The sequence below is a fragment of the Hetaerina americana genome, unplaced genomic scaffold, assembly GCF_022747635.1.
Source record: "Hetaerina americana unplaced genomic scaffold, ioHetAmer1.1.p SCAF_1, whole genome shotgun sequence".
Lineage (NCBI taxonomy): Eukaryota > Metazoa > Arthropoda > Insecta > Odonata > Calopterygidae > Hetaerina > Hetaerina americana.
In genome coordinates, this window is record NW_027286069.1 from 101640550 (window position 1) to 101663786 (window position 23237).

Sequence of the window (23237 nt, forward strand, 5' to 3'; positions counted from 1 at the left end):
TCTCTCTTCCTGTGTGCTCCCGCCCTCCGCAATGTTTAGTCCCTCATAGCAGTAGTATGAAACCTTCTAATCCCTTTCCCCTCCTTCCTCTCCATGTCCCCCATTTATGCAGCCCCTTCTCCCGGAAAAAAACTAAGCAGCCGCGCCTGCGCGCCCCCGGGGCAAAACGTGAGCGAGACAAAACACGATCTCGCACAGGCCGCTTCCCCTCCGCCGGTGCGCCCCACCCTGCACGCCTTCTCCGCCCCCACCTCCTCCTCCACCAGCGATTCCCACTCCTCCCGCGCCGTCCTGTCTTTTGGCCGTCTTCGGAGAGTTGTAGTCACGCAATTTTTTATCGTCCGTCCATTGTTTTTGTTGTATTATTAATGCCGTTCTTTTTTTTGGTCGCCGGGTTGCTTGGTCCTTTTTGCCGGATGATTAATCCTGGACGTTTTCATCCGCGTACGTAATTTGTTTTTCCGGCGAAGTTGTTAAGTTGGCCTCGATTGCCCGCAAAAACGAGATGCGCTTGATTTTCTCTCTGGATCTCCCTTCGATTCCGTTTGGTGCTTCGGGGCGATGCTCTTCGTGGGGTTACAGTGACTGATTTTGCTCATATGCTACTAAATGTCCCTCCTCTTTTTTTGTTAAAGTAATGCGGTTACTTTTGGGGAATTTTTCTTTTAATCTCTCCTGTTTTTCATTCATCGAGGTCAATTTGCTTCTTTATTTTTCCCATTCCGTTTCTCCTATAACTTTTAATCTCGTGTTTCCAAGGGTTTGTAGCGGTTACTGTGCAGCATGTATGTGTATGCCCACATACGTGTGTATGAATATGGGAATTGAAAATTTTCGGGATCACTATTGCCTACAAGCTTGTTACGACTCTTAGTACTGGGACAGTTCAGGTATGGCAGCTTATACTTTCTGCATTCCGGATCATGTAACCTTTCGCTGATCGAAACATATCAGAAGTCATTACACAATAGAGGGCCATACGTGGCCACGAAGGTTGCATCATTGGAAACTGTTTCTCATGGAAATATCACCTTGGAGTGGTATAAGTTGTGCGGCGATGACAGTGATTGGCGTGATAATATTTTCCTAATTTAATGCCTCACATTCTTCTCGTGACCGTGGATGAAACATCGGGTGGGGGCGACGGTTTTAATTGGTGTCAACGGATGTCAGTTTATCCCGGCGTGTCATCCTCATATTGTTTTTTTATAAATTGAATTTAATCTCAATGCCGCACGAGGCTGTATCCTCGACCCTCCCGGATTCGTCTTATTTGAGCTTCGCTTTTGGTGAAACTTCGCATGGCGTCGCTTAGTTTTTTTGCTCTTCGACCCTCCGGCTACAGTTTTCGCCCGCGTGGTTTTTCCAAGCCATTCTGCTCTCCCCCTCTTTGTTCCCTTCCTTCGTTTTATCTACCTCTGATTTCCTCCGCTCCCTCCTCTCCTCACTATTGCCAGTAGTGATGCGGCGCTCAGCCTCTCAACTTCAAGCCTTCGCCGTTCGAAGTATTTACGATTTCCCGAATCAAACATCTCGTTTGAGGTGGTTGGCCAGCCCATTTCTTTTCACGTAGGCAGAAGGTTGAAGATCTTTACGAGCCTCGTGCACAATACTATATGTGCGTCATAGGGGTGTTCACTTTTTGATAGTTGGTTTTCCGGGAGGTAAGATGGGAACATTATTTCGTTATACGACTTGTGTGAAAAAAATCAAATGCTCGATGGAATGGAAGTCGTATTCAAGTTCGGTTGAGGTGCCATAGGTTTCTTTTTGGTGAGAAATAAGTGGCTGAATTATGATCGTAGTCATAGTTGAAAATGAAATTTCCTCCAACAATAAACATATGTACTTAATTGTAGTTATACGACACCAGGGATTCATCCAGAAAGGGTATAATGGCCTTCCCAAACTGAGGGATAATTGTTCTGTCAGAGCTTTACTAGATGCAAAAATTTATTTATAGTGTATTCGTGGGAATAAATTGGTACGCTTAATGTGCACAAGTGGTTGTTTAAAAATCATGCGAGAATAAATGTTTACTATCCGCGTCAGCTAACGTTTCGCCCTCTTTCTCGACATTTTGGCGTCTTCGAATCAATACTATACAAGTATAAATCGTGATGACGATTGATTGAAATTCTGTCGGTGAGTATGCACAAACTCTTGAGTTCAACTCTTGGAGTTGAAGCCCTTTTCCGCCGGAGGTTGGACATGAGAATCTCTCAAGCGGTCGGTCTCTTGGTCGCTGTACGCGTTCTCAGGCAGTCTATCGATAGCATTACTTTCGCAGCAAGACTGGCTGAAGTAGACTGTTGTCCGTTTACGCCCTTTCTCCTTCCGTCCTTGTTCCGAAGTCTTTCTTAACGTGTGGAAATCACCTTGCGCCAGCCTCCATCTTGGCTCAAAGGCATCCCAATTTAAGTTCGTGAAGACAGCACGAAAGTCTCTCTGGGAATCGTGCTGCCCTCGGGGCGCGCTTTGCAATACTTACGGTCCGACCACCACTCGAATGCCCTCATCACCAAATAGCACTCTCTCTTCTCCCATCTCTCATCGTCCTTTCATACCCATTGCCGTATCTTCCCTCCTTTCTCTCCCATTGCTTCTTTCCTCACCCATCTCGCCCAACTCCGTGGTCTAGGAAGTATGTTGTTGTTACAATTTTCCGATCTGCGTTAAATATTAAACCATTAAAGTGTTAATCTACCGAATAAACTCATAGGCTCCAATTCGTTATGCGTGTGGGGAAAATATCTTCATGGGTAAATTGAGCGAAGTATGAATTCTTTTCAATGCCTTTTATTCATTTCAGTCCCTTTGCTCTTTCATTTAATGTTTTAATGACAGTGGCTGATTTATTTATGAACCTTTGACAACATATATATTCGTAGGTCTATGGTCTAACCAGCGATGTTATCTACCGCTATTAAAATGCATTGAGCGCAAAGTGTATACATTTCGAACTATTAATTTGTGATGTAACTTACTTACAGTACTAACTTTCTTGTCTAGAAATAACAATTTGTCAATTGATTTATCACCAGTTTGTAATACATTCATCCCAGCAGGTCGTCTACAATTGTCATATCAGACTACGTATGCGTAGTGTACTAAAAAAAGTGTGCATAGACTATATCGTATTCCATATATTATATTTCTTAATTGCTATGCGTTGCATTCAACCATTGCGAAAGTAAAATAGTTACAGATCTTTTTAGATTTTTGTGAAGGATCACTCAACAGGGATTAATCGTATGCTCTGAAGAAGATATCACAAGGTACTCATATTGGCACGTTGCAGTTTATGAACTCAGTGAACTAGTTAGTGATGAAATATTAATTTACGAGTAATATATAAATTTTCTTTAAAATTTAGACCGGCAGGGTTCATGACTTCTTCTCCACGTAATACTAGTTTACTAAGGAGAGGGACCTCTGCTAGGGAAATCCAAATAAGAATCAACTTTGGTAGGTATCCTGTTTCGTGGTGCCTTTCCTCTGATATCTTTAGTTTTATTATTTGCAAATGTATTTTCCAGCTTCCATCCTTGTGAATTTCCGGTTGTTGCTTTATGTAGGGAAATGCATTTTGTGACTAAAAAATTAGGGTGGAGGAGGTGGACCAAGGACGAGAAAGTGTCTGTTTTATATTGTCTCCTCTCAATATTCTCCGCGGAGTACTCATTAATGTGACCAGCGGTGCGAGATCAGATAGAATAATGTAAAAAACACAATCCGCGCCTGTCTGTTGCTCCATTCCAGCGCCCCACGTAAACGAACAAGATAAGTCTCGAAAATGTTTGGCTGGCGAAATAAGAAAGCCAAGGTTTTCCTTCGATGGTGAGGAATAAGAAGACTGATTGGAACATCTTTAAAGAGAGGAAAAGTTGATTATCCAGCGTATTTATAAAGTGAAGACTCGGCATATTTTTACGCTGTAATAACTGTAGGAAACTCTTGTTAATATTATTCTTTGGAATTGTAAATTATGGTTATTTACGACAGTCGCATTGATGTGAATGAAATAGGCAATTAATGCTTTTACAATTGAGGCCGTCTTGGTATGCATATTGTCAGATCAGTACTGGATAACATTAAAAGGTTTCTCCTCCCTATGGAATTGGTAAAAATATCCTGGCTTTTGAAACCGTTTATGGATCAATTTTGTGGTAGCACTTGTAGTGTAGCAATGCCTTATCGTCAATTCAATTTTCAATTCTGGTGTAATGTTGAGCCAGGTAATAACATTCTTGTAAGTTACTGTGGTTTTTAAAACATTTCTCAGGGCTGCTAAAAAGGTCGCGGGCTAGAATACCGTCTTTCATAAAAAATCTTCTCTGCTTGTGGTTTTCTTTCCATTCGTCCAAAATGAAAAGACTAGATTAAGTGTCTAAAACCCATTTCTCATCTGCTACAAATTAATAACACAAGAAAAGAGAACTTCAAGAAATGGTTAATGAGGATGTTTTTCTGAATTCAACTCATTTCCCGCGTTATAAATTACCCATGAATCTCTTCCATACCGTCGCATCTGGGAGGGTGCGTGTTTTTAAATCCAACCCTTGGTCGGCATTACCATAATGAGTTACTTGTTGTAGGGCATGTTGCCACGAACAAAATACCGTGAACTTTCTCTATTATGTTTGAGCAATAGAAGTTTGTGGAATACGGGTACATTTGTGTGCTTCCTTTAGGAGCGGCTGGAGAATTGATTACGGGACACGCCCCTCTATATTCTCCCAGAGGATCATCGAAGAGGTCAGCGGCGTACCGGACATGCCTGCGTGACGGCCAGCCAAGCTTACGTACTTGCCGGCCGAGTGAGCGAGCCTCCGGGGCGATACTCCCCCTGCCAGCCCACAGGTCGCGGGTTTCCAATTCAGCTTAGATGACGTGTGGACTTAGTAACTTGATGCATGGGAATCATGGATAGGTCCGAGGGCTTTTAGTATTCCGATAGGATAACGGGTCTTCACGCTTTTTTTTTCGATGAGTAAAAATAGCTTTTTAAAGAATGTAAAAGGCGTAGCGATTAATTGGCACGATAAGAAAATATCAGTTTTGTATTCGGTAACTGTGATGGCCAAGCAAGTAGTGACTGATTCACGGAGGGAATGAGTTTGAAAGAAGTGGCGCTGGAAGCACTTACCTTGTGAAAAGGAAGGAAATTTATCAGAACTCGATTGCGTACTCAATTCATAAACTGGTTTGCGGCATCTTTGCGCCTACGACTCCCCTACCTTATTGGATTCGTGTCTTCCCGGACCAGGTTTGCATGTAGTCTTTTGCAAATACGTTTACATTCAGTTTCTTCTTTAACTTTTGTTTATGCATGGAATATTGTTCTTTTTGATGGGCATTAATTGCATTTAAAGGATTTTGACTTGTGTCTTTATTTACATCTGTTGACTATTTCTTTTGTTTTCTATGGACCTTGAGACGAGCCATCCGAAAGATTTTAATGGATAAAATCCTAGGAAAATTCATGCGTGAAACAAAAACGTGATGCCTGGTTATTTTTTTCCTTTTATAGTCATAGTTACTTCTAGGCTACAATAAAGAATAAACCGCTTAACACAGAGAAATTCAACGCTGACAAAAGATTTCGCCAAGGCCAGGTGTGTATCCTACTAGAAGAGATAAGCTTCAAAATGTTGGGTTAGTTAGATAAAGCGAAATATCCCTGCTGTGCCGATGTCACAAAAGTTGGGAATTGGATAATATTTTATTTTTAATATTGACTGGTATGGCACGGATTAGTATCTCGCGATGATAACAGTAAAGAAGGGGTTTTAGAACTCATATTCAGTAGCTTGTAATAGCATCGTCATTCCGCGAGAGCAATGGAACATTTGAATTCCCATCTCCGCTAGTGGCCCTCTTACAAATTTCAACGAATGAATATGGAATTTTCGGTCGGGAAATGTCACGGAAATTGGTAAACGGAGAATAGCATCCCAGGTTCCCCGTGGACCCAAAAGCAGATCTTTCGCTAATCAGAGGGTTCCATGGAGACGAATCGGAAGGAGTCTGTCCCAAGCGTTAAAAAAAGGAAACTTTTCTCATGCGCCTTAACTTTTTCCTCCTCTCCTCCTCCCCCGCACGCATCACCATTTTGGCGGAACCCTGCAATTCCGTGATAGGCCTCCCACAACTCTCTTCTCTCTCTCTCTCTTTCTCCCTTCCTATTTCTCTCTCTCTTGCCTTACCTCCCGTACTCCCGTCTCTTCCTCCGCGCCCTATTCGCCGCGGGGCGATCCGCGTCCCTTAGTGTGGGGGAGCGTCGTTCGAATATCTCCCACGGAAAACGTTAGGTTGATTATGGATCGATTTTAAAATGTAAACGGCCCGTTTTGCCCGAGCGAGGGAGGGAAAGAATCAAAATGAGAGCCGACCCGGGTGATGGTTGGGTTTTGCGGGGAGCGGGAAGATCCGATCTCGGTTGGCATTGGGCATTGTCGTCGTGGTTTCCTCCGGGGTAGGTTGTTCCCCTCGAATGCGGAGTCGGCTTGCGTAAATACAGGGGGTGGATTGCGAAGGAATGCAAGCCTACGGCGGCTCATGCCTGAAATAAGTAGATACATACTAGTGGACTCCTCTGTGGGTTCGGTTTCACACACAAATATCACAGAATATTTCATTTCTGCATATTCTCGGCGTGAACTCAGCCATAGAGTAGCCCTTCCACCCCATCTTGAGCCTTCGAATGATAGGTTTGAAGGACATTAGCATTGCATATTCTCATTTCTTGGTCGTTGCTTTTCAATGTCTCATCAGTTGGTGCTCTCAGGGCTTAGAAGTTGATTTGCAGTCGTTCGTCAGGAGTCAATTCTTGTGGAAACGCTTCAAGTTCGTAACGTGTAGTTTTTGATCAAGGTTACATTCGAAACTGTAGCTTGATGACAGGGTGACGGTTGTGCTCTTCCGGTCTAATCAGTATCGTCCAAATATCTGAACAACAGAAAGATTGAAGTTTTAACACATCGTTCATTTATTTAAGAAGTCTTAATTTGGTCACATTGCTAAGCGTTCTAAAATTAAGCGCGAAAAAGAATTTTCACGCCTACTCGGTCTCCATTATCGTCCAGATATCCCGCTATCCCTGGGCATAGATTATATCTCTGTGGTTCTCTGATGTCGCTTTCATGTCACACGGCTTTCCTGCCGTAACGCGAAACATTTATACTATATGCACACTTTTCTTCGGCCTGCCTGCGACGTTTCGCGAGCTGAGGCAACGTCGCTTCCGTCCGCTCCACTTCGACACACTGTCTCGCTCGAATCCTCTGGACCTCATGAAATGGACATTAACGTAAATAACTTTCCACGAGTATTTCGAGACGGTTTCAAACATGATTTATTGAACGGGTTCAGTGGGAATCTGATGTGCTTTATGAGTTGGATTGCGGTTTAATTCGTGATAGCCAGGGAGGCTTTTGGAATGAATGCGTTATTATTCTCACGAACTGATGGAATCACCTTTGGGATACTCGCTGGCAGTACCGTTAACATCTCCATCTTTTCGCTTAAAATATCCGCTCGTTAGGTGCACTCCTTGCAGTTTTCTCGTTTAAAAATTTTAAAGGCACGTACTAAAATTAGTATTCCGTTGATGTACTTTCGGTTATAGGCAGGTGTTTGCTATAAATTACTGAATTCAAATTAGATTACTGTTTAATTAGGAAGCAGAAGATATTTTAATCAAAGGCGGAAGCAAGCAATTTATACCTTAGGGTGAAGTATGTCCTTTGTCGAACTTACGGGAATGGACTTAATTGTTACCTCGTTAAGCCTATTTCAGAATGTATTCCACCATCTCGCTGGATAACTTGGAATTTTATTGACTGGAAGTTAGGTCATCGCATCTTGTGAGTTATTGAGATATAATGGATTGTTCTCCTTGTCATTTTGTTTTATCTTTTTAAAGTCCATCTCTTCTCTTGCCATGCTATCGTAAAAGTTCCCGATGAATTTCATTTTTTCACCAAGCTCATTTTTAGTTCTTCATGCGAAATGGTTTATTTTGTTGTAGTTGCTCTCTACATTTAGTCCGCAAAACTCTCTAAATATATGTACACCGTTAATTTATTTGACCAATTGTAGATAACTTTGTGAAATCGAAGCCTATCCTCGCTACAATAATCAAGTAATGTTTAGCTGTTTTCAAAGATTATGTATACCTTTTCGCACTTAGGAGTTACGTTTATTTTCCCCTATTCATTTGAGATCGTGTCCAAAGGGATGTCACAATTTACACCCTGTCGAACGCATATTTCGTTTAGAGAAATGGGGAAGCTATATCACCCCGCCTCTTACTCGTGTGGCAGATTCGCTTCAAGAGCGGACGCCTGGGCCCATCCATTGACAATTCTCTCGAAGAAATACATCCTGGTGTATAAATACGATAAAGAGAAACCACTGCTTGTTTCGTGGTACTACTTTGGAAAGCCATTGCGCTATTTTCTAGATGGTTTACGTTGCTCTTGTTCGAAAATGATTTCTTGTGATTGTTTCTAGCGTTGTGCGTACTACGTATACTGCATATGATTTCGGTGCCCAAATATCCTACTCGCATAGTTTTAGTGAAAGTTCTAAAAAAATTCCGATGAACAAGTATATTTCTTTTCTTCCGATGTGGTTATAAATGTTCTGTTCTTGTAATTAATTAGGAAATTGTATTAATTTTATTGGACACTTATTGATCGAAATTCATATTTAGGTCTAGTATTCTTTTGGGTTTGATCCTTTCTTTTTTACGCATTGGTGACTCTTCAGTCATTTAAAATCAATTTTAGAAAATTTAATATTTAAATGTTGAATAGAATAATTCATCGTCAAATAACTTACGAAGGCCGATATTTAAGAATTGGTCCAGAAACAATTTAATTTAGTTTTTCGGGAAACTCCTGGAATCGAATGAAAATGCATATTGGTGTGCTAACGAATTTTCGAGAACAAGAGCGTTTTACGGTCATATGAGGGCATTTGGGCGTCCTTCACGAACTTACGGACTCGCGTGTGTATCGGTATAAATGCTCCTAAAGTGCATAAGTTAAATTGCTGGTAACCACAGGTGTTGGGAATGTACGGGAGGGTATACTTCCCGCACATTCACTTGAGGTATGAAAAGCTTTTTAAACCGACTTCGAGCTCGGGCCAGCCTTTCAAACAAAGCTTGCCGACGCGGCCCGGATCCCTTCCGTTTAAAGGAAAAACCGTTGGGCGAGGAAGGACCCTTTATCTAACATTCGAATGTTTCTCTCGCCCCCCCAACCCCCCACCGTCCGCCGCCAGCTGACACTCCACGCGCCTCGATCTCCTTCCCTTTATCCCCTTCTCTGCCCTCCCCCCACACCCCCATGCCACTCGGCCGTTACACAACGCGGCCCCCTTCGCCTGCCGCCGCACAAACCCCTCCTACCTCATCCTCTCCCCTTCATCTCTCCATGACACCCCCATCCCCCTTAGCCTCCCATTAAAACCCGCCACCCCTCCCTATCTCGCGTGCCCCCTACTTCTGCTCCGTCCACTGAACCATGCGACCCTTCAAGCCCTCTCCCCATGTAAGCGTGTCGCCTGGGTGAAACAGTGGATGCATGCGGTCGTAGATGGACAGTTCGCAATTCTTATCTATCATAGAAGGGGAAAAGGGTAAGCGACACAATATGGCATTCATTCCATCGATTGAGTTGCACGCAGCTTTCAAACCGATGCCATATATTACTGTATTCTCTCGAGAATAATATTTTTATTGGTATCTTTTGCATAGCTCTGCGTTTATTTCAGCCTTCTGAATCTACGCAATACCCCTAAAGCCACTTTAATTGTGTTTTGCCTTTGTGTTCCTCATCCGCTTTTCATCTCATCTCCTTTGAAAGCAATTCTGGTGTTGTCCTGCAATGTTTTAGCCTCTTTGTAATTAAGCGAGCTATTTCAGTGGTAATCGAATTTAGAATAAATATGTACTCTACGGTAACTTCCAAAGTAGAATTCATTTGTTTAAGATTTTAGCGGTCGATGGATCCGCATTTACCGTCAACTATGAAGATATTTTCACCTTTAAGTTTTTCATGCATTTCCTCTTGTATTATCTTGTCCGTTATAATTTTTGATCCCAGTTGCTATTGTAAAAATGAATATTACTTTTAAAAAATAATAGATATTCCCCAGATTAATATACCGTATGGAAAGTTGAGTATTTTTGGAAATCAAGGAAAAAATTCATTGCTGCAGGAAGAAGGCGATGGAAGGGTGACTGTAGACAGTAAAAGAACAAAGTATAATAAATTGAGCCAGTATTTTACTATGGTTTTTCTGAAGACTACCTAACCTTAATGTTATGATTAAATGTGGTATTATAATAAATTGAGTAGCTTCAGGCGTGATGTGGTGGAAGTCGAACATAATGAATAACTGATCTTAGCACTTTTCCACTTGATATCAAGTGGAAAAGTGCTACGATCAGTTATTCATCGTGGTATTATAATGTTTCAATTTTGTAATACTTGTTTGCCTTATTCATTCCCCCGTGGATAAAAAATACGTACTGATGATACTTGTTGCAATAAGTGCTGGATTGCTTAACCGAAATGGTACAGGCGAAGCTTAAAGCTTCCCGGACGCAATGAAGCGGACCTCAACGGTTTCATCTGACCCAGGTCGAGGAGAGTCTCTCTCCCCTGATAGTTGGATAAAGAGATGAAACCCTCCATCTTGGTGAAATAAGAGCATGCCCTCTATTTGATGACACGTGGAAAACGGGAATGGTACCTGTCGGACACCGTGATTTTTTTCTCTGCTAACTTTCCGTGCACAATTTTCTTTTTTGAATTCCCGTGCCCAGCTATAACTTAACTCCTCTCCAGGTTGTAACTCAATGACTACCAAAAAATATGTGACACCGTTAAACCTGCGACGCTGCCCTGCTTGCGCCGAGATTCCACGAAATGTATGTCCACTTTGTGATCATGGGACGAGTTGGAACGACTTGACCGGCTCAGTCCGAGGTTGAATTGCGGCCCTGTCCACTTCTTAATAAAGTCGAGAGATGTTTGGGCATTATATCGCTTGCGTGATCTTGAAATTCGCACCTTAAATATGTGGACGCACTTATAAATAATTTAATTTTCGTGATAGCTGCAGAGGCTCGTAAAACGTTGAGGCCCCATACATCCATCTAATATGTTCTTACCTGAAAAAGGTAAAGAGGCCACTGGTTATCTCTTATGCGGTGGTATTTACGTGGCAAGCATGAGTTAAGTTTCGGCTCTTGAGGATTCAAAATAATTTCCGGCCTCTTGTTGTTTGTTAACCTGCCGAATGTGTTACTTACAGTTGTCAAAACATCACCCTGATAAATTTCTTATTCATACGGCGGTAGTTAACTCCGCGCCCACTTCTCCTCAATGAAAAGCATCCTCTTTGCAGCATTATATTTATTGCTGGCGCATAGTTTAGTTTGCGTCTTTTTGATGTGCCTGGGATTGCGGCTGACTATATCCATTTGTCCATAGTATGCATCGCATATAATATCTTTTTTCTGGTGAGGAGTTACCTACATAGTTGCCAAGTCGTTCGATGGTACCATGTGCCGCTCCCGGACTTAACATTCTACTTTGGGGATGACTGTAATGAGCAAAGATGGCGGAAACCTTTTCCTTTCTTGCGCATGTAGAGGGTAGTAAGGGCCCTGCGTGCGGCTTGCCCGGTGACGAAGAAGCAGAGGGGAACCTTGAGCGGACCATTTTTCTACAGCATGTGCAGCTGTTTTCACGTAGCCCCAGGGGTGACATTCCCGTCGCGCCCCTGACTTCAGATGACACAGCAGGCCTAGTATTAGTAAAACAGCATATGGTGGTTTTTAAACGTCGTTGACTATCGTTAATTTTGCGTTATTTTCATGGACAGATGATACGATACGATGATACACATATTCATTAAATATTAATTTAAAAAATTTCAACTTCTGCTAACATCGGTACCGTTTGACTAAGTTAATGATACAATCCTCTCCTACGTACATTTTGGAAATTATAATGGTGACATGGATACGGTTATGAAGATGTTTCGTGTCCTATATTCTATTCCATTTTTCATTTTTTGTTCATTATTAATGAATGCAATATTTTTATATTAGATACGTAAATCCTGTATGATTTTTGTGTCATTGAGGAGTAAGCAGTTAATAATTGCGAGCTCAATAAATGCCGTTTCATTTTCAAACCGTATGACTCCGGTGTTACCCCATCAAGCATTAAATCATTATTTCTTAATTTTTGTGTATTTTTAGTTAAAAGTATGTAAAGTGATAATAATAGTCATATAGCGCCACAAATTCAAATAGAATATATTTTTATATTGTTTAGAGAGTAGTTACCCGATTTTATGGAGGATGAAGGGCAGGAAACCCTCAGATTCACGATGAGCTTAATCTATAAGTGGGCTCTAAGTAAACATTCTAATATATGTACAGATTATTGATCTTGTAAGTAGTATTTTGTACGGCCAGTCAAATGTCTCATTAGGGATATGGTTGTCCTGTTGGTAGAGAGCTGAGTCACTGCCGTGGGTTCGGTTTTCAATTTTGGGGGACGCCTCTGACTATACTCAGCGTCACCAAAGCTGTTTGATTTTTCGGCAACCAATCTTTCTGAAAAACCACAAGCGTCACAGGAAAAGGAACTGTCCATTTTACCGTGATGTGTGAATTTTACATATCATTGGGCTTAAGTATTAGATGAGTTTCTCTGCATCTACCATCAAGCCAACCTGCGATTTGGTGACTGTGGTGATGTGTTAACTAGCGCCCATAGCTAATGAAACCTGGTTCGTATTCTAATTCTGTAGCGGTCGTGCCATGCCAATAGCCGAGTGTATGGATATTGTCGAAAGAGTTTCTGTGATATTAAAAAAATATTTTTTTTCGTTAAGAATTTCGTTAAAAATCTTCGTATTTCTTGTTGTCATAGGTGTGACAGTCACCGACCGTATCATGCTCTCTAGAATCTCGTATAATTTACCTGTATCGTTCCCGAATTCCTGATTCATCTCCTCTTTTGCTAAGGATAGACAGTGGAATCGCTTCAACATTAATCAATTATAGATATTGAAGAAATTAATCCTTTGAAGTCTTAGCATGTGCCCGATTTCAAAATTTTAAACGACCACTACGTTCATTTCAAGAGCTTACATTAATGATGGACTTCCGCTTTTCTCCGAATGAATGGTAAAGATGAGAGAAACCCGATCATATTTTTAGAGAAAGGCTAATTTCGAGCCGAGGCTACTGCGGTTGGTAGTGTCTCGGGTTAACCAGTGAGGTGGGGGGGGGGGGGAATATGCCAGGCGGTTAGTTGTGAAGAGAATGTTAGCAAAAGTAATGGAGGGAAACCATGAAACGTACGTCCGAGTGGTTCTCTCAGAATTCCTGAAAAATAATGAACCTTTAAGTCCCATCTTGTAATCTTATATATCTCACCTGACATGGGATTCGTTCGATTCGTTCTTTACGCCATGTTTGGAAATATATCAAGTCTCTACTCCCGAGTCCCACGCATCTTTCCTCGGCAGCTAATTCGCCTCGTACGTGCCATGGAAGCAGAGGGAAAAACAAACGAAGCACGCCAAGTGACATTCCGTCCACGTGCGTACAAATGAACACAGCCGACATCCTTCATGGGAGCTGGGGACGCATCTCCCCAAGGGAAGGGAACCGTCGCGAGCAACGACAGAACTGCTAAAGGAACTCCTTTTTAGGAAAGCTTATTTTGCGCCACGTTTCCCTTAGTTTTACACGTTACACACCCCGGCTGCAAGCTTTCACGTTTTCGTCCGGGTTCATCTTTGTGCTCTCTCGTTTTTGTATCACGTAACAAATGACTAATATTCTCTCTGGCTATGGTTTCCCAACTTAATGGAAATTAGAGTGGAACTTGGAAATTTTATTGCGCTCAAAGAATCCAGTTCGTTTCAGTTGCGACCACTTTCCTCGACAGTGTATATTACTGAGTATTGTCAGCGAATTCGTTTCACAGCTGAAATAGGCCCATATGAGAGGTGATCCTCTTGGATCCCTTTTGTTTTCCGGGTTCTGGGAGGGTAACATAAGTTTCGCTAATTTCAGGCGGGAAATCGCAGGATATTCGTGTAGTTCGTTAACTTCTTAGAAATACTATACTAGTTATTTGTTAGAGTAATTTGATGTAGCAGGGTTATCTTATTAAATTTTGTGTGAATGTCCATATTGAAAACAGTTTTTGTCCTGAAAATTCTCCACATTAGAAGTGCTTTCAAGTAATTTTACCTCCTAATGTGAGAGCGAAAATACTTGCTCCGAAGGATTAACGAAACTCTAGATAAATTTCTGAACAAGACTTTCTTCGGCGAAGCTTTGATGGGTTTATTTTTCGAGGATTTCTTGACTTCCGGACGCAACTTCAGCCTGTTTATGTCATTCAAATGTTCGTCCATTGTTTAAACCAGGGCGAAGACCTTATTTCTCATAAGTCCCGTTTACGCCCTGAGCTTGATTGTTTCCTATACTTTCCTCGCGACTCATCCTTTGGACCTGCCAGAGCATTTATGGTAAGCGAGTGCCTATGATTGTATTTACAGTTATATGATTTCCGAACAGCAGTGGGTTGCTCGTCGGCCCGGTATCGGCCATTTCTGGCCCCAACGGCGGAAGGAGCCGGCTTCTTTGTGTGGCTTCAAGTATCCCAATCGAGCGATTACTGGAAAACACTTCTGCCGATTAGCTCGGCCAATTAAGAAGAGCGATGCATTCAATGGTCAATATCTGATAGTCGGCTTCCTGGCAGCTATAGACACTCGTGTTATACGGGAATATCTCAGGAAAGTACGCCACAGTTTGGCGCGTTCGTTATATTCAATGAAATGTGATTCGAAACTTTAAGATTACCTTGTTAATGAAATTATCCTAATGCAGGGTGTATAATTACCTTTCTAGTCATGGCTTAATGGTAAAACTGTCTAATTGTCCGAGAAATGGGCTTCAGGATTTAGAATTTGTTCGTGGCATTATCATTCGGACTTAAAAAGACCCGACGCCAGAGCCTTACGCTGTATCGGATACAATGTGGATTTAAAATTAGTATCGCGGATAGTTCAGATAGATAAACAAGAGGTTAGTTTGCAGGTGAAACTGCAAATAATTAACTCTTTAATCGTCACGCGTAATTATGCATACCTCACATAGGTTTGAATATATTTTTAATATTGAACTAACATATAAAATGCCCCATATAATAATTGCTGTTGTTTTCATATGATTACTATGAAATATAGTATAACATACCTTAAGCTTCACCCCATTCCGCTTCCGCCTAGTTCGCCAATGGGTACCTAGATTTTGGCAAATGAATTTAGAATGCAAAGTGAAATGCCTTGGATGGATTGGCATGAGAATCATTACAAATCGATTGATTTTGCTCCGCAGTCCTTCGCACCCACCTTGTCTCCTTGTCCCCACCTCCTCCGAACCTCCATCATGAGGTGCCTGCCTCGCAATCTTCTTTGTGCTCTCCTTTTGTACTTTCTCTTGGGCTAAGTCCACTTGGTGATTTCTTCTGGTGACAAATATCCGCACCGGTGGACATCGGATGTAGTTCGTTGATGAACATCGTTACGCTGCGTGTTTTGCTTAGACAATTTGCGTAAAATTAGTGACCTCGGTCAGTTTTACTATTTATCCGATGGTAGATAAAACGATATTTTTGTAAAAGGAACAGTAATGCAGTAATATGTTCCTGTGACATTGATGTCTAGGATGTTTGGAGTTGTAAAACTGGAAATGAAGAGTATACTTGAAGCACGCATTCGATACCTGGGGAAGGTTTACGTAGCTCACCTTCATTCTTGATTTTGTTTCGAAGAAATATTCAACAAAATTATGACAAAGCATTGAATGTACAGACTGCTCCGTATTATCTTTTCTTTGAGTGATAAATTGAAATGATGCTTAAAAAGTTCATATTGACCAATTTTTCGTTTCTCGAACACAATACGAACTTGATCGATGTGCACAATTTTTTGTCTTGTTAATCAAATGGCCTTAGGTGTTTTATTTATCCGTTAAAAATTATTTAATGGAGTTCGTGCGAATACGTAATACCACAGCCTGAGGAAACTTGTAAAATGCATTAAATTGAATGCTCAGGATTATCATTTCTCGTATCAGTTAAGATCCAGTTTTGTTAAATCTGTAATGAGAGTTATATTCGGAAAGTATTTATCTCCGTTGAATAAAATTCTAGCTTGCTTATTGCGCATCGGAGACACGGAATAGATATAATAATCAATTTTGTACACGCTGTCGCATCCCTACGCCATGCTAGTTACCGTAAAAGCAATCCAAGTAATACCACTCGGTCTACAATTGTCAATTCATACGAAAGAAGGTGAGCGTACCATATTGGAATCATTTTAAGGTGTAATTTAATAAATCAAATGAGTCACATGAATCCATTCATACAGTTAAAAGTGTTACATTGTGCGCTCGATATTTAGCCCGTTGTGGATCCGCGATCGTTTTCTGTGGAACGAAGCCATTTTTGTGTTAGGATGCCCGTTGTCCTCCCGTGGCGATGGGAACGCCCGCTCTCCACTATGCTGCCAGGACACGGATGCCTAAACCCTTTTCCTGCAAGCTTTCATGTGCCCTGACCATCTCTTGAAGCAACGCCCGTCTCGTAGTGTCGCTGCTGGAGCGTTAACCTCGAGGCCTCGCCTCGCATCCTTCGACCTACGCCACCATCGGACACGCCGCGCTCGTGATAAAGGTTCGCTGGCTGAGGTTCGTGATTTCCAGACAGAATGGAAGGAATCTAGCCAGTGATCCGGGAAGAGAAGAACAAACGAATAAACGAGAGCGTTTTGCGGCCGAGAGAAAGTTTTCTCGAGTATCTTTTTTTTATTATTATTTATTTCCATTTTCGCCGCGGTTTCTCGCTATTTTTCTCTGTGGCATCTCACGGCATCAGACTATTTTGCAGTATTGGTTCCCCACTTAGCATTTTCCATATCCCGGCATCTTCATCCTCCCCCTACACCCGGTCCATTCCCACCGCCTCCACGATCCCCCCCCCCCATTTAAAGGTGTGTAGGCGTCCGATGCACCGAAGAAAACGTAGGCAGGGAATTACGGTTCCGTCAAATGTCAGATAGAGTCGGAAGAGTCCTTATTATGCGATCTGCGTCGTGTTTTGTTTTCGCCTCCAACTCGATGTTTATTCGGATTTCGTGTGTGCAGGGAGAATTGTGTGTGTGTGGGGGGGGATGGGGCGGGGAAGGGTTGGGGGGGGGGATTCTTGATGATTGTAAGGTATTGTTCCTCACTCATGTGGAGCGGATGATCGGACGCGACTCTCCTTCGTGCCGAGGAGTTCACTGGAAAAGCTGCGTTCGTTTCAGAGATCATTGGCATTCTTGAGCTACGTCTCTCAAGTCAATGGGAATTATTTGTATCTCGGGGCTCCGAGAGTACGCGTTGGCCGGAGTATCTCTCTTCCTTGTTTTTCCATTGATTTATTTCATCACTTCTTTTAATAATACTTTTGTAATTACAGCAGTACATATTTCGGTTGTCTTTCATTTTCATTAAATCAGTGTAAATACAATGGGTCCACGATTTGTTTTCTTGCAATAACTTTTGTCCTCAAAATAATACCTTTGCGCGTGTATACATGGTTGTAAGCGTTAGTAGACAATGGTAGTTCCTCTAGCTTTACGTTGAACTAGTGGAGCTACCCATGAGCGTATCACCCAAATGCTTTCTTTGTCTGGCTAGTTATGTATGGGCTCATAACCGATATAATGGATTCAAAATTATTCAGGAAGACGGTTTAAAAATCTCGAGTTGTTGCATCATAATCTAATTGAAATCTGAGAATATGGTGTATTTTTTTAAGCATGAGCACGCACACCGGCTCTTCTAACATCGTCGTAAATTGCGTGCTGGAAATATTGATTACTTCTCATGCAACAGATGAGTACCTGGGCGCTTTTCGTTTGCATCCTGTGATCATGGAGAAGTCACTTATAATGTGCCCAGAGGAAATATATTCTCTCATTAACGGTGCAACCCCGAAATAGAATACTAATATCCTGTCATTAAAATTCCTCCTCACGTCAGGTATGGGAAAAATATCCCTGGAGATTTTAAAATATGGCGTCACTCATATCCGTAACTGGTCGGGCGGCGGGAGAACCGCGCCCCACCCTGACGGCGACGTCTCCGAGAGGATATGGTTTATTCATCGGGTCTTCTTGAGGGTCAAAGGTCAGCCTATGTGGGAAGGAGGGAGGTTTGGCCGGTGGGTGGGTGTGGCGGAGTGAAGTGGGGGCGGAGGTAAGGGGGGGAGGCACGCGGATGCGAGAGGAGGCTGCGAGCAAGGGAAAGGTTGAGTCGCCGTGGGTTGGGTGAGCGGTCGAGGGAAGGATAGGGCGGGCGGGTGGGATGGAAGGCGGGACTGAAGTCGGTGATGTGAAAGTGATATTCGTGACGCTGGAAACTTTTGTTTCCCTCCCTCCACCCTCCCTCGCCCTTCTTTCAAATCTCCCTCTTCGCCCAATCCCACCCTCCCTCTCTCGCCCCCTTTCTGCTTCGGATGCTCCTCCTCCTCTCTCATTTTGGTCACAGCGGTAGCCTCATTATTTCCTTTCGCTTCTCTTTACACAACATTTCGACGTTAATATGCATCCTCCCTTTTCTTCGCCCGTCTCTTGTCACTCCTTGCGCTGTCTTCATTGGATGGTGAGGTACGAAGAGGTTTTTTAAAAATAAATTGTTTCTTAATCTTTTCCCGTGTTTTTTTATGGAAGCGGGTATGTTGTTATAACTACCTAGTAGTTTATGCTTCAAAATATATTTACTGGGTTCTCCAGCCTTATAGGAAATATTTTTTATAAACATATTCTGTATCTCACCGCAATCGCATGGATTGCTGTTGGGCAGAAGGAAGAATTTACGTTAAGCATCCCTCCTGTTTTCGAACTTTTTCCTTCCTTCAAGGGACATGCTAATTGTGAATAGCAAGGGAGAACTGTGATCTTTTGTATGGTTTATATCCCAGATGTTGCTTAGCTCAGTAGATATGAAGAAATTACTATGGCGTGATTGTCGAATTCATTTGTTGCAAGGAAATTACGTGTTCTGAAAGACAAAATCCTCGCCTGGAAAGACAGAGCGCCCAATAATTATCACATGGATGGAGTATCCTTGAAGCATATTTTAATATACGCACGTTTTAATATGAGAGGTTTGTGTGCATAAAAGAATTGGTTCAGTTCAGTTCATTGCTTTCAAATCAACCTTGAAACAGGATTGTTACTGAAAAATGGATATGATTTCAATCATTTTTTGTCGATAGTCCATTAATGTTGTTAGCAATATAAGGGTTATTTTTGTTTCGTATATTTTGATCTAATGTGATGTAATCATGTACTCTACTCAAGTACTAAAAATAATTATTTTCTTAGTATAACACGTTTTTTTCCTTCTTTTTTCAGGAATAAGCTCCTGTTCGCCCAGCCCGTGTAAGAATGGAGGACACTGCGTTGATACATTGCAAAGCGAACCCTATTGCAAGTAAGTACGATTTTTTTCTTCCTTGCCGCTGCGTCACATTTCAACTTGGTTCTCGTGGTTGCCACCAGCGCCTCGCTTGAATCATATCATTTCACAGTTGTATGTGTTGTTTGCTCTTTAGTTGCTTGCAGGAATGACTTAATTATTGAACTGCCAAGCGTTCAAACGCTATTGGATATCACACAATTTTCTACTTTCTTCTCGAGCCCAGAAAGAATTCAAGTAAATTTAATTGCGTGAAAAAAAAATTAAGCCGAAGTTTTGAAATACGAGTAAAAATAGCTTCACCTTGTTTCACGTGAGCTGTTTTGGATTTTCAAGGAAGGGTTCACTTCCGTCAGTGATAGTTGTCTCGTAAGGGCCGTTGGAGCTTTGATAGGCAGGAAAAATTGAGATAAGCGACGTAAAAATACAGACGAAGGAACGATTTCATTTACGTTCTGTATAAAATTCTTCTTGACCAGAGGAGGTCCTGAACTACTAATCGTATTTTCTTAGTTCTTTTTTTGGCGAAGGATTAAGTCCCCATCATAATTTAGTTTTATTTTAGACCTTATTCTTAGGTTGCGGGCTACGGAGGCTTTTTCCATACATTTCACACATCAGTGGTCATAGCTGTTGACATGCCTGCAGTCCATTGAGCTCAACGCGGTTCCACACGGTAGGGCTATGGCAGCGGATAAGCGATCCGCGTCGCGTATGGCGGTAAACTGTTAAGGCGTCATCCGGAGACTTTCGACGACCTATCGTGCTGTGGGACTTGAAGTCACGGTTCGCCTCAGTCCCCTCCACGCGTGTCTAATTGGCCGGAAAATCAATCATCATCTGCCGATATGGGGAGGAAAAAAAAATAAAGGATTCGAAAGAAGTAGACGAAGCAGCGGGGGCTTCTTTTGAGACCGGAGGTGTTCGGAGGAGGGATGAGGTTGTGGACACACTCAAAAGAGTGTATTCGCTTCTCGGACGCGTGGTTTTTTTTCCCCGTCGCTTTTCGTTTCACTCGGCGCCAGTGGGTGGTGGGGTGAGTGATTCGGTTCTTCAGCTGCCCTCCTGCCCGTCACATCGATGACGCCTTCGCTCCATCCCGTCGCTTCTTCCTACGAACGACCGACCTCTCGACCGGACCTTTCAGCTTCGACCGCCTGGACTTCGATTTAGTTCATCATTTTTTTTTTAACGGGCGGAAACAGGATTTTTTCCGTCCCGTACCTCGTTACGAGGGAACTTTTTTAATTACTCAAGTGTTCGCCGTTTCACCCGAGAAGAAGTAGCCCCGCAAGTTTGTCACCGTGGGAATCGTCTCCGATGCGGTTCGAAGCGCCGTGTTCTCCGTCTCCTTCCAATAACATGTTTTTATTCGAGGAATAAAATAAAATGTCGTCACCGGGGTTGCTTTAGTTTTTCGGGCTGGTGGCGGATGGGATGAGGGGATCGTGGGCGAGGGCGTGAGCATGGAGAAATCCAGTGGTCACGACGGAAGTCGGGGCATGTTTTAATGCCCGAGAGCGGGGCTCCACGCTTACCTGTCGAGCACCTTGTTCAAACACTAGGAGGCATGCAGTTATCAGCTCCGTTTAACGAGTCACCCGAGTGGGATGGATCCCGTGACATCACTTCCCTTTCGGGGGCTGCGCAACCGAGTCCGGAAAATGCAAAATAACCCCTCTCGCGAGCAATTGTGTGGATCCGGTAGTAATTGAGCTTGGCGGGAGGGAATAGACCAGATGTCCGGACGGGACGCGGACAGTGTTATTAAGGCCGCCGAGTAGGAATCTTCGGTTGCTCCGTAAGACGCGGCGGTAATTGCTTCGGGCACCATTGTTGAACGACAGCCCCGGCCCCCGACAGAGGATCGCAGCGTGAAAAAATCGGAATTTCCTCGGTTCCTCCGATCTGCTGCGAAAGGGGCTCATTCTCCATCCTCGTGCTCCGCCCTTGCCGTCCGTCCTCCTTCGCCCTTCCTCCGCCAGCCCTTCCCTGTCATACCTTCCTCCCTCCCGATCCTCTCTCTCTCTCTGCTCCCGGGAGTTTCTTGAACCCGTTCGACCGTCTGATGTAGAGATTGTTCTGGGCTCAGTGCCAACGCTCTTGACGCCGTGGAGTCCGCGATACTTCTTTTCACAGGCGACATGTCTTTAGTTTCTGTAGGTTTCCGTCCTCGTCCTCTCCTTCCCCAAATGGAGTTAATGGTTAAAATGCTACCATTTTTGCGTGAAGCGCGAAATATTTTACGAAATTAAAGGTGTGATGGAAGCGGTGATCTCGGTTTACAAGTTTACTCGTATTTTTCATGAGAAAGAAGAGCGTGTATGGTGGACGTAGGGAAAAGTATTGCGAGAAGAATTATTTTGTAACTGCAGGATTTCATTCCTTATCGCTTGACCATTTGTTCGGACGCCCTTGATCGTATGATACCGAAGTGGCAAAGATAGTTCTCTATATTTTTTTCAGAACTTCATAATGCCGTTACTTTTAGAGGCAGTCGGAAAGTGTCAGATATTTCCATTACTGTGCGTCCGCGTTTTAATATCAGACTTCCTAAAAAGATAATTTTTACCTGTGGGAATCGTGTTTAAATTTGGGATCACACCCTTATATACTCAGAAAAATATTTTTCTGCACAGTTACGTGGTGTATAAATAACATCCTAAGTTGAAACCGTAGATCGTGGGAATGCTCAACGTTATGTTAAGGTTATGGATCATAATTTAATAATTATCTCAACGTCAAGAATTTTTAAGGGCTGCATAAAGGGATTAACGTCAGTTTTTTTTGTTCTCTTGGTTTCGCACAAGTCTGTATGGGAAAACGCGCTGCTGCTCGTCTCGTCAGTTGTAAATATCGGAACCCCCGATAATGCGCCCCCCTCGCCGCTTCCCCCCTCATTCCGCGCCCGTAAGCGGACAGGCGGGCATTACGCAGCCAGCGGCGCTGCAGTTCTCCCATCCTTCAACCTCCCCAGCATCCCTCCTCACCCCTCTTTTTAACACCTCTCCGACTCCAACCCCCCCCCCCCCCCCCACACCTCCGCTTCCTCCCCCCCATTCCTCGCCACGGCAGCTCTCTAAGCTGCCTGCTTCTTTTTGTTTCCCTCCACGACTGCGCTTAGCCTTTGCACTCCTTCCGTGTTACATTTGCCGCCTCTCTCAGGAGGGGAACGCCGCTAGAGAACGGTAGCGGCAGCAATGAATCTCAATTTCCACCACCGCCAGAAGATCGGCAATTGCTCGTTTGATGATGTGGATCACTGTCTGCATCTGCCGTGAACTTCCACCTTATGACTCGTATATATATCCCATCATGCTGGGATCATTTTAGTATTTTCAATCTACTTTCTCGAGGATTCCTGAAAGTGAAGTGGATATTCATCACGTGTATAAATAATAGCTCCACGTATGTCGTCGAGCTCTGGGTGCATATGAATAGAGTCACAATAAATTATTACCAGAGTATTGACCATGGATACATGATTCGTAATTGGTACCATGCAAGTAAAGGAGTTCTACCGAGACTATAAAGGGGCACGAGCACATATGCTGAAACCCAAGTGATCATTCGAGAAATCAAATTTCCTTGCGCAGCTCACTGTCATCAAGTTTAAAACTATGACGGCTACCACAGTCGTAAATCG

At 42.9% G+C, this 23237-nt stretch overlaps 1 protein-coding gene across 1 annotated transcript in view; it reads left to right on the top strand.

Annotated features, from left to right (window-relative positions):
- Positions 1-23237, top strand: part of N (neurogenic locus Notch protein) — a 232379-nt gene that overhangs the window by 62105 nt on the left and 147037 nt on the right. The window contains exon 2 of the mRNA XM_071594212.1: positions 19528-19606. Within this exon, the coding sequence (XP_071450313.1) occupies positions 19528-19606 (79 nt within the window). The remainder of the gene's footprint in view (positions 1-19527; positions 19607-23237) is intronic.